This window comes from Molothrus ater, chromosome 15 (assembly GCF_012460135.2).
Source record: "Molothrus ater isolate BHLD 08-10-18 breed brown headed cowbird chromosome 15, BPBGC_Mater_1.1, whole genome shotgun sequence".
NCBI lineage: Eukaryota > Metazoa > Chordata > Aves > Passeriformes > Icteridae > Molothrus > Molothrus ater.
In genome coordinates, this window is record NC_050492.2 from 8,061,053 (window position 1) to 8,073,666 (window position 12,614).

General features: G+C 41.0%; 1 protein-coding gene across 11 annotated transcripts in view; it reads left to right on the top strand.

Annotated features, from left to right (window-relative positions):
* Positions 1–12,614, top strand: part of RAPGEF6 (Rap guanine nucleotide exchange factor 6) — a 122,110-nt gene that overhangs the window by 42,079 nt on the left and 67,417 nt on the right. For all 11 annotated transcript variants that reach the window (XM_036391432.2, XM_036391441.2, XM_036391436.2 and 8 more), the window contains exon 6: positions 2,219–2,362. In XM_036391432.2, coding sequence (XP_036247325.1) covers positions 2,219–2,362 — 144 coding nt within the window. The remainder of the gene's footprint in view (positions 1–2,218; positions 2,363–12,614) is intronic.

The following is a 12,614-nucleotide window of genomic DNA, read 5'->3' on the forward strand; positions in this document are numbered from 1 at the left end:
AGGTGAAAGCAGGGCTGAGTGAGGTGCCCAGGTATGCCTATCCTGTTGATGCACAAACATCAAAAGCAGTTGTTGTGAATCATTAAGTGTTGACAACCTGGTGGTCAGCTGGACTCAAAATACTGCTCGTGCTGGTGGTGCTAAGCTGGAAGCTCTGGGGTGTGGAGATCTTTCCTGGTTTCTGATTTCCATGTTGTTTTTGTCAACAGCAGTTCACTAACCAAAGGAAGCAGGTGGTCTCATTTTCCGCCACTTGTTTGTTCTGACTTAATGCTATCAAGTAATTTATTAATGCTTACATATCAGTTTTCAGTTAAAATTGTGAAAGAAGAAATAATTTCTTCTGTCACTGAGTGTTTGTTTTAATTTAGTCTTAAAAATAACTGTTCAGTTTGGGGTTTCTTGATAATAAGGGTTATCTGTATTGAAAGAGTCTTTGTCCACCCCAGCAGTTTCTCAGGTCTAGGTTAATCTGTTCTGTTGGAGAAGTTCACTGCTTATTTTGGTTTCTATGATCTAGTAAGACTGCAGGAAAAAAATGATATTGCATTTATTGAAGGAGCTCACATACAAAAATATAAAATTAAATCAGCACAATTCTGGTTATTTAATAAATAACTCTACAAATCCAACATTCCTTATTTCTGGAGGACTTCTGTACAATTTGAGCGCAACGTTGTTTCTAGCTAGAAATCCATATTTATGCTACATGAAGAAAGGCTTCCATATCAATCATCGGTGCATTTTTTGATGATAATGAAATGGCCTGTTTAAAAAGGTTTTTTTGCTTCTTTCTGTGTTTCTGCTTGCATCCACTGTATTCTTTGCACTCTTACACCACTGTGCTTACTGCAGTGCTGCAAATAGATATCTTTGGTTGTTGTCCTGTTCCTTTGCAAAGAGGTAGTAAAATTATAGTGAAAAGTGTGGTTATCCCTTTTTCAACTCAGCTTTTCTGATTTCTTTTTTTGACAGTATTATTGTGTGAGCGTCACTCTTCTTTTCTAGCTTTTCTAACTGTTGTATCTTTAACCCATGTTATTAATGTATGATTTCTCTATGGAATCAAAAATAACCCACAAGACAAGCTCAGCTGTTTGCACCTTCCTTTGACCTCAGACAGCCCATAGGTGTTTGAGAAGAGTGATGTGGAAGATAGATGTGATCTTGCTTTTGTGATGGTGTACCTTGGTCACTTGCTTGTTTCTGTTTAACTCTTTCTGTGTTTCATTTCTTTGTATCTTTTGGATTTTAATTTTAAGGTAATTTACTTGAGTGTGTGAAGTGAGAGCTGTGTAAGACCATACAGAGGTTTTTCTCCTGTTCCAGTAGTATGTTTAGGATTTTGCAGTGGAATTTGGAGAAAAAAAATTAAAAATAAGGCATGGAAGACAGTAGAAACTTCTACATAGTAAATACATTGTAGAGAAGCTGCTTGCCTGCTGCAGCCTGTTTGCATGTCTGTCCTGCTTCCTGCTGGGAGATATTTTTCCAAAACATCAAAAGGAAATGGGAAAGGATGAGACTGCTTTTTATAGAAAACAAGTATTGTAGCTATTGAGATAAAAGGTTTCATGTTGGCTTTTACTAAACAGATAAATTTACCTAATTTTTAATGTTAGAGATAATATTTAACATCAAGTTATTAAGTTCCAGTCGTTTCTCCATAATCCAGTGAAAGTGATTAGGAGGCAGTATGACATAGGTGAAGTAGCTATTTATAAAAAGCTGGAATATTTGAAGTTGTTTAGCTATGAATGGTACTAGAAATAAATAATACTTTTAAAAATTATTCTACTAAAAATAGGGTATAATGCAATATTTTTGCCAGATTATAAATGCACAAAAATTGGTAACTTCTGTGTTGAAGGTAAGCTTGAAATGAGCAGTGCCTGTAACTCCTTCAGGATACATGTGGGTGCAGAAGAGTTTCTGCTGATGACTGACATTGTTTAGAGGATATGTGTGCCTTTTTTACTTTTTTTTTTTTTTAAATACAGTTTCCCGGAAGGAAACTGTGGCCTCAGCTCATTGTAACAAGGCCCTTCTGAGATCTGCAGCCGTGTTTCTCTGAAACAACCACAGAAATTTACCCCGAAAGGTTTAACTGGCCTGAACTTATGTTTGCTCCTTCCCCATGAGCTTCATACGGCTCCACCGGCTCTCAGTGCTATGGAAGAACTGGATGTTTAACCAGGAGCCTGAACATGTGTTTCAGGTGGAGAACTCCAAGGACAATGAGGAGAACATCTTGCAGAGGGAGGTGCCGCTGCGGCAGTCCCGCCGCAGGTACCGGAGGATCAACCAGCGGGGCGAGCGCCAGACCATCACCGACAGCGTGGACTCCAGCAGCTACCTGTCGGTGAGTCTGCCCTGCCTGGCCCAGCCTGGGCTGTGTGCTGCCTGCAGGGCTGCCTGGAACTGTCTTTTGGTGACAAAACTGGTCAAACGAATAGTCAATGCTTGCTGGTTTTGAGAACACTGCCCCTCAACACTAAAGAAGTGAAGTGGTTTGGGCTGCAACACCATAGGTGGAAGTGAAGGTAGTAATTGGAAAAGATGTGGTTTTTTTTGGTTTGAGATCTTCAGCTGAGCAGTATAAATAAATCTTAACAGGCTCACTGGACAGAGAAAAGGTTTTTCTTCATTTTTTTATTGGTTTTACCTGATGTTCTTTTGGTAAGATGTAGGAATTGGCAGGTTTCTTTTTTTTCCTCAATATATTTGAACTGTGGCTTAGAGCTGAGTTAATTGCAAATGCAGATCAATGCAGCATTAACGCTCTTGTACTTGGTTGTGTTTACTTGCTTAAAAATAGTGCAGTGGTATTTCAAACATCAAAAAGAGTAACAACTGATCTAGTCTTAAAGAGCAGCAGAGACTATAAACTCTGCACTGTGTGGTTTCAGGGCCACAAAGTGTATGTGAAGGTTTTTCTTCACCATTATTTTTCAAACTTCTGCTTGGTAACATGATAGATGTCATCTAGACAAATAATTTAATTGAAAATAATTGTTCTGAATAATTTGATCTTCTTTGAAAATCAAAGTTTAAAACCAGTAATAACGTTGAAGTACAAGCCTGGAATAGTATTCATGTTCAGAAGAGAAAAAAAAAACTTCTCTCCATTTTCCCCATCTTCCTTTTCATCTCTCCAAAAGAGGTAGACTCTCAGTTGGTACACTTCAAAATATCTGATGTGTGCAGTCAGATATGAGCTTACAACTTACATGAACTGATGTTTTTTCTGAATGTTGGTAGCAGTTGGGTTGCAGGTGGTGATTTTAGGCCTTGCACAGCATTACTGTGTCTGTGACAGGAAGACAATATGCTGATTGAAGTTTAACATCCTCTGCCATCTCATCTCTGTCACATATGTTGAATTTTATCATTACTAAGACATTAAATTCGTTATTGAAGAAATGAGGTGTTGGACCCTCACGCTCTGGGAGAGTGTGCATAAAGCTTTATTAGGAATTAAATTCCAATCTGTGTAGGACAGAACCTATCTCTGTCTCTTTGGTTTGTGTGACAGCGAATAAGCACACAGCTAATAATTCTCAGATTTCATTGCTAAGAGTAGGAGAATCCCAGGAGCAGCTGATGCTGGTGCTACCTCTGCAGCTTGCCTGGAGGGATGCGTGACAAGGGACTTGGCATCTTTGTTCTGAGAAAGACCAAGTTTCACGGCTTCCTGAATGATTTCAGAGGCTGTCAGTTACTGCTGCAAGTCAGTGTGGTACACTCACAGGACTGTGGTTAGTCAACAGATCGCGTCCTCATTAAGATTTTTCTTCAAGTTGGTTTATGTTTCTTTGTGTTGATGTATTTCATTGTTACAAACAATACAGAGCACCTGTGCCTGTAGTTGCTTGTTGCAAACCTGGTGGCTTCCTCAGATTTGGTGGCGGGGGGGGGAAATAAATATATATATATATTTATGCATATACACACACACAATGAGTATATATATATGTATGTATGAGGTGTTTGATGGAAAATGGTATAAACTTCTTAAATCAGCAGTACATTGCACATTCCCAAATCTGCTTTTATGTCTCCTAATTCCAAATATATGAGGAGAGTCCTGTAACACTGTTTTCCTGAATGAGTGAGTGCTAAGTGGCAAGGACTAAATAACCACCTCTCTGCTACCAAATCTCCAAGATTTTGGGTTTTCAGTAGTCTGAATTGAATACTAATCCTTGCTTTGTAGACTGTAAGCTTCTAATTGGGAAGTGTCATACTGGAGTACTCAAGGTAGAAAAAATAATTTGTAACTCAATAGATGACTAAGGAATCAAAAGACAGTACCAAGCTGTCTGTGTGACAAGTAAGGAAAAGTTTGGTGCCTATATTTTTCCATATTCATTTATTTTAGGCATGGTTAGTTCCATGCCTATATGAATATGCTCATACATTGGTTCCCAGTGATCTTGAAAAACAGATTTTATTGTGTAACCCTTTATGTAGCCCATGAGAGAGGGGTACAGTCATAGAATGGTTTGAGTTGGATGGGACCTTAAAGATCATTTAGTTCCTGCCCTTTTCTGTAGGCAGGGGATCAGGATAAGGAGGAGGGCAAGTCAAACTTGCATTTTACAGGAACTTGCAATAAGGTTTCTGCCAGAGAGGGAAAAGTGTTTACAAACTCTCCAGCAGATTTCCTGTCTGGCATCATGCTAATGAATGAGCACAGAGTTGTATTTCACTCTCCAGCCTGTTGCTGAGTGCTCTGTGACAGATGCTGAATGCAGCCTCATGGAGCTTTTGTGAGTCCTGTGTGCTTGGGGAGGGCTTGCAGCTTTCCAGCCTCCACATGGACTCTAGTCCATCTCCTGTGGTTGATGTTGGAATATTCAGTATGACACCATTTAGGTTTTTACATGCCTAATCCCTCACGTGCAAGTATTTTTCTGCTTTCTAAAGAAAACTCAGATCCTTTACAATACTGAAATTCAGTATTGTTTTAACCCAGCTAGGAATGTTTCCTTAAATATAAGGTTTCTTGGGTTTGCTTTTAAGGGGAATTATCTATGCAATCTCCATTAACTCCTTAGAATGTAAATCTCTGCACATTAAATATACTGTGATTATATTTATGATTAAGGTTAATCTATGTTTTGTAAAACATTACCGATAGGGTTGTGACATGAGCTGACATCTACTTCTCACAAGGAGTACTTCTTGTTAGTGCTGGAACTTGTTTTGTAGTAATACCTGATTTGACACAAACCCAAGATTTATATGCAGATACTTTAAATAATATTTTAAATGATTGTTACTATCCTTGAAGCTCTTCTTTTCTCTTATGTCTCTTAATTAAGTAAAAGAGTTCTAGTTCTTGATTTAACTGGATATCTTCAGGATAGTTGACATTGAAATTATTGTTGGTATCTTAAATTTCTTCCGTCCCTGCCTTCCCTCAAATGAGCTAACGTCAAGAGTGGACCATCTGGTTGGTTTCTTTGGAGAAGGTGTTACCATTTAGATTCTTTTGCTACGTTTTTGTGGTTTATAGAACAGTGTTATTTCACAAGAGCACTGGTTGTCTGCAGAATTAGCTATTTGTAGTTGTTTGTTGTTGTTGTTGGTTTTTTTTCCTTCCAGGCAAGCACAGTGAACACATGCTGGCAGTGTTCTTTCTTTTCCCTCAGAGTGAACAGGTTTCTGTCTCTGTCTTCCAAGTGCCCAGTGTGTGACTTTGCTCTTGCAGCCCCTGTGCAGGGGATGCCGCCACTGCTCTGGGGGTTGGTGAGCAGGCTGGGCTCTCCTCCAGGTCCAGAGTGCACCCAAACTGTGTTGAGGTTCTGCTGGCACTGGGGATTTTCCCTTCTACAGCACAGCAGGATCTCAAGGACCGTTGTGTATTTGGCAAACACTTAGCAGTGTTTTTTCAGGGTACACCTTAGCCCTGCTGCCTGTGAAGGGCTGGAGGACGTGGCTGTGTCACCGTGGGTCACGTGTGAGGCCACGGCCACCGTGGCAGCCTGAGAATGTGTGCCTGTCTATGTCTGCCTGGGGCAGGTCTGAGCATCCCATAATTACATCACATCTCTTCATCCCTGGACATTTCTGGCCTTTTCCATTTTTGTCACATACTAATTCTGCATCTTGCACATCACCCCCACAGTAACATCCTGACTATGGGGGAGAAAGTGAGGCTGGGCACATTTGGCAAAAGCTCTTGCTCAGAATGAATGGATTAGGAAGAAATGTGCCATTGGTGTTAATTATGGCAGCTCTTGCTTCAGATCTGATTTGTTAGCATGATTGCATGTCTTGGTGGTGATAAGCATCCAGCCAGGAGCCGGGGTCATTGCAGCAGGGCAGCGTCACAATGGAGACGAGTGAGTCATTTCTATTCTTAGTCTGCTTCTCAACCCAATCAATAATGCAACCATGTTTTATGATTACAAAAGAGGAAAGTAATAATGCAGCCATGTTTTTTACTTACAAATTATTTACTTACAATTATGATCATCTCTGTTAAACCACGTCCCAAACTTCTGTGCTCATGCAGTAGGAGCTTGCAAAACTGCAGCCAGAATAACAGCAAGTGACTTTTTAATGATAATGGTTTAAAAAAAAATAATTATAGTTCTGGTGCTTTATAAAAATTAAATTGCTGTTTTGATCTTGGATCAAGTAATAGGAGAGTAAACAGTTCAGTTATTTATCTTCACAGTTAGAAAATAAATCCTGAGATAGTAAGTTTTGCATTTATATTTCTTGCAGTGTTCAATTCCAAACAGGGTTTAACAATTCAGTACAAATTTTCATGTGACTCAAACCTGTAAAGTCAAATCTTTTTTTCATTTCAGTAAAATTTTTCTAATTCATGTTTATGGTCAGTAATTTGAGGCTGTGGACTCCCCATCCCTGAAAGTGTTCAAGACCAGGTTGGATGGGGCTTGGAGCAGCCTGGTCTAGTGAAAAGTGTCCCTGCCTTGGAGGGCTGGAACAAGATGATCCTTAAAATCCCTTCTAACCTAAACCATCCTGTGATTCTATGCATTTATTACCCACATACATTTTTTACAAGTCTCTGTGATATTTTTTTCAAATGAAGAATATTTGTAGCTCTAAAAATAGTGCATGTATGAGCCAATGCCTATTTCTGTGGAGTTGTGACAACATACTGAATTTTTTCAGCTATTAAATTTATTGTAGAGGAGAATAAAGAAATTAGTATCAAACTTTAGTAGTAATCCACTTCCTCAGAGATGCGATTTTTTAAAAGTACTGTAAGAGGATGATGAGGTTTAAAAGATTTATTATAATACTGCATTTTATGGACAGTATCTTAATATTTGCATTAAGTAAAATTTGTCCTGGAGCCTTGTAGAAGCATTTATCTTCAGAGGAGTCTGTCGCTGCAGACTGCTTGAGTGGCAAGTTTCTTGTTCTTTGATCATTACTTAATGTAATCCTGTCAGAGGCTGGAGGTAGAATGGGGGATCTCATAATTGGAGGGAATTAAGTCACATTTCAATATACTGATCAAACCCATTAGGTGCTTTAGCATCACCAATCCTTTTCTTTTTAAATGCTATAAAACACTGTGGATCTTTTATAATCTACTTCTAACTATCAGGTAAATTGCTGATATGGTACCTTTTATTGGTACAAACCAAGTAAGACTGACTTAGAGCATGTCTCCAGCTGCCTGTTGCTAAACCAGGACGCAGTATCACTGGCTTCTCTTTATTTGGAATACCAGTTAATTGTGATGAGGCTGTGGCTGATCTTGTGAGTGGCTGAAATGAGCTGGAGGAAGGGTCTCTTTGCAGCTCATTGCTTTTTATTGTGTTTGTGCCAACACTTCCTCTTTTTGACACTTCTAAAAAATACTTGACAGAATTTTAACTTCATTAACTAATGACAGGCTGAGAGAGTTGGGGCTATTCAGCATGTAGAAGAGAAGGCTCTGGGGAGACCATAGAGCACCTTCCACTGCCTAAAGGGGCTCCGAGAGGGCTGGAGAGGAACTTTGGACAAGGTGTGATAGGACATGCGATAGTACAAGGGAGGATGGCTTCAGGCTGATAGAAGAGTTGGTTTAGATTGGTAATAGGAAGAAATTCTTTACTATGAGGTTGGTGAGGCCCTGGCACTGGTTGCCCATTGAAGTTGTGTCTGCCCCATCCTTGGAAGTATTCAAGGCCTTCTTTGATGGAGCTTGGGGCAACCTGGGATAATGGAAGGTATCCCTGCCCATGGCAGGGGCTTGGGACTGGTTATTTTCTAAGGTCCCTTCCAACCCAACCCATTCTGTGATTCTATGAATCAAGAGAAAATTCAGGTCTTGCTGGAATCCATGGGTCTTGCAGTGCACTTAAAGGATACAGAAATTAACGTTGCTGTTATCTCTCTGTCATTCTCAACACCTCTCTAGAGATGTTGTGTGATATAAAGAGATAATGCAGGTCGCTTCTTCCTGATGCTGTTTTGTCTCTGGTTTCCATCTTTAATTTTGCATGGCCCAGGTGGGATCCCAGCTCTCAGGTGCTCAGGAGCAGGCATGTGCTCAGGTTCCAGAGCATGTGTCAGAGCCTCTGTCAGCCAGGCACCCCTGGACAGGACCCTGGAAAAGTCTACGTATGCTGTCCCTGTTTGAAGCTCTTCTAAACTCCTGCAGTTGTGTGTTTCTTACCTCTGTAATCAAAAGAAGCATCTGCAGCATGTTCACTTCCTGTGTGGGGGCCCCTGTGGGTTTGGTTTGTTTTGGGCTGCACACAAAGGATGTGTGGGTGTGGAGCCAGCACTGTCTGGTGGAGGAGATGTACATGGATGGAGCCCCCGCTTTCTGCAAAGGAAAATTACTGTCAGGCTGGCTTGGGGTGGGGGAGGAGGCTGTGAATCAGGTAGTGGTTAAGCAGCTCTGTTAATGAATGGTGTAGAGGTGTCTGCTTCCCAGGGCAGACATCTGGGGAAGGGTTTGCAGTGTGAGCCTTGATGAGGAGTGGCTGAGGGAGGTGGCAGGGCTCAGCCCGGAGCAAAGGAGGCTCAGAAAGGACCTTAGTACCCTCTACAGAAAGAGGGTAATAGGAAGAAAGGACCTTATTACCCTCTACAACTAACTCCCTGACAGGAGGCTGGAACCATGTGAGAGTTGATTTGTTCTCCCAGGTAACAAGTGATGGGATGAGCAGCAGCAGCATCAGGTTGAACCAGGGAATGTTTAGGTTGGATATTAGGAAAAATTTCTTCATAGAAAGGGTTGTAAAGCATTGAAACAGGCTGCCCAGGGTGGTGATGGAATTACCATCTCTGGAAGTGTTAAAAAAATCTGTGGGTATGGCAGTGAGGGCATGGTTTAGTGGTGAACATGCTGGTGGTGCTGGATTGATGGTTGAACTTCCTGATCTCCGAGGTCTTCTCCAGCCTTAATGATACTGTGATTGTATGATTTTACTGCTTCACTGGTGGAGCTGGAAACAGCCTCTGGCAGGGTCCCACTGGCATGCAGCATGGGAACCTGTGCTCGGCATCTTGAACTCACCCTGGTCTGCTGAGGTGTCTTCGGGCACTTCCCTCTGCTTTTGTAAGCAAGGGGAAAATTGCCAAATGCATGTTCTCTCATACTTCATTTTACATATTGATTTTGTCTGCTCATTTTGTCAGCAGTGTTACTTTCAAGGGCTCCTTGAAAGTCTGCCGCTGGTTATGGTGGTCATTAGCAAAACACCAATCCTCAAAGTGTGCTGTGCATTAAAAATCTTCCTAGGAATTTCCATAGACCACTGGTGTTTCCCAATCCAATTAATGAGCACTTGCAGTTTCAAGTGAGTAATGACTTGAATAGGCTGTGGAGAAAGTACGAAAATACTTATTGAAAATACTGCCCTTTGGTTAAAATCTGTGTTTTTTCTGCTTAAGTTTTTTTTTAAACTAACAATGTAATGCAACATGTCAACCCCAATTTATCCATAATGAAAGTGATTGTTTTTCAGATCTTATATTCAGGAGTTTCTGTAAAGATTTTATGGACTGGACAAGCAGGTTATATGTAAACTGATTTACAGGAATCACCTCACTTTGGAGGTGACATGTGCAGCTGTGTAACAGCAGTTAAGAGTGATGCACAAATGAAACTACATCAGACTGAAACTTGGGAGGGTTTATTTTAGGCAAACACCTGTATTTACTGAAATCTGGCTGCTGGCAGTAGTTTATAGCCCTTCTCATAGCCCTGGGGAGAGCCTGTGGTGGAGGGTGATGCCCCTCCACCACAGGTGGGATGTGGCATCTTCCTGCTGCTAGGGAGAGCTATACTCTGAGGTTGGTAATAGAACCCGTCTGCTCTGCTCTTCAAGGCCACGTTGAACAAGGCTTGGGGAACAGCCTGGTCTAGTGGAAAGTGTCTGTGCCCATGGCAGAAGGCTTGGAACAAGATGAGCTCTAATGTCCCTCACAACCTGTTCTATGATTCTTGCCTCAAAGACCTATTTTTGAACCTTTCTCTGTCTTGAGTAAGTTTAGCAGTCAGCTGCACATCTGCTCCCTCCCCTGGTGATGGGTTGATGATGGGCCCCCTGAACCCACAGTAGGTTTGTGTCTCTGCCCCCTTGCTCAGCAGAGCAGCAGAACTGCACTTGTTTGTGGTAATTCAAGAAAAACTTATATTTTATATATACCTTATATAAAAATATCTCTTATATAGGGATATTTTTACACTAATTTCCTACTTGCAGTCCAAACACATCAGTCTTTTAACCTAGTGATCACTTTCACCAGGAAGCCTGGAATTGTTTGGAAAAGCAGATCCAGAGCATAGCCTGTTCTTTGTGGGGAACCATCCTGCTCTGTTGATTGGGATCAATCTGGAGAGTTGCTCAAGCCTTGACCTCTGCTGGTGCTGACAGTATTGTGGGAGGGATGTACTTCTGTGGCAGAAAAACCTTTCAAAACTTGTAAATATTTTGCAAATTGCTACCACAAGAAGTAAAAATTCAGTCACTGAAAAATTCAGTCACAGTGCTGGTTTGAAAGCAAACCAGTGGGAGATACCAAGTCAGAACTACAATTTAATAGGAAAATTAAAATAAAAGGGAGTAATAGAAAAACACTGACAGAGAATACAACCTGACATCCTGTGGGTCAGGGTGTTGGTAGCAGTCCCATTAAATGGTGGCTGCACCCCTCCTGCAGTGACAGGTGTGGTTCTCTTGGAGCAGTGATCCTGTAGAAGGGTGGAGTTTTCCTCTGAAGGTCCAGGGGTGGTGTAGATGGGTCTGGTCTTCCCCTGGGAATGCAGTGGGAAAAGGCTGACTGTGGTGTTCCAAATCTCAGATTATATCCAGGTAGGAATTCTTGGCTCCTCCTCCTGGGGGGAGCATCACCCAATGGGATGATGTAATTTTATCAGCTGTGCAGGGACACTCAATGGCCCATGAACAGAAGATATAACCCCACAATGAGGATGGGTCATGGAAGAGATAATCACTCACCCACCTTATTTCCACAGATGGTAATAGAATAATTTTGGTTACATCTTGCATTGCAACCTAAGACAGCTCTCCACACAATAACCACTAATTTGTTTCTTTCTTCTTTTACCACATAGATAGATTTACACCATTGTAGAAATTAACTCAGTTCCTTGGAAATGCCTGAGAAAATATTTTGTGTAGCATGTTCAGGGAGTTAATCTCTGTTTTGATGGACCCTAAGGATTTGGGTGGCAGTCCCAAACTCATTAATTCTTTATAAGCAAGCTCTTATGCAAACTCGATGGAGAATGATGTGTGAGGGTTATGCCCACTGCTCATAACTGCATGTGTCACTTGGGGGTTGATGGTAAAAGATGCTTTGCACCACAGAGATGTTTTGTTTCTTTTGGAGGCTTAAAAATCTTTTGTGTATGAGTTGCAGTTCCTTTTCTGATCCTTGTTTTTAACATTATTGTTTCAGTCTCTTAAAATGACATATTGGGTGGCTTCTTGTAGGGAAATCTGACAGGGTAGTAGCCAGCAAGCTGGTCTCCCTGTGTGCAGGGAGATGGTAGCATCCATGGATCTGTTTTTCATTCCATGTCTTCCATCTGGGCTGCTTCTGTCCAATATGCTCTATTCAAATGTAACAGCCTGGTTGTAGTCTCACTTGTAGCCAAGTCAGCCTTTCACTTAGGTTTAGGTTCCTCCTGCCTTAGAGAAAAGTAGTCCTGTGAAGGGTTATTTTGTATGTTAGCCTTGTAAATTTGTAAGTTGGAGTTGTTTGGTTGAATGTCACATAGCACTGAAGGATTTCTTTAAAAGACTGTGATGGTGTTGTTTTCAACTTTGTGTTCAAGGTAAAATGGATTTCTGATTTAGAATATGGAAATTCACATCAACTCAGTCATGTTCTTCATAAGCCTCATGGACGAGTTTAGAGATAGAGAATATCCTGAGCAGTTTTCAACCATCAGGAAATGTCAGTGCATAATTATAAGCATTTGGATGCTCTGTTATCCTTGGAGAAACTTGGCATGAAGACCACTGCCTGTAGGAGAGAATAGCTACATAAGTATCTTTGGTTTTGGCATAGAACTGATTACTATCTAATGACATTTACCAGCATTTGTAGTTTTATATTTGATATGTGGCATCTCTCTTAATAATGATACATCT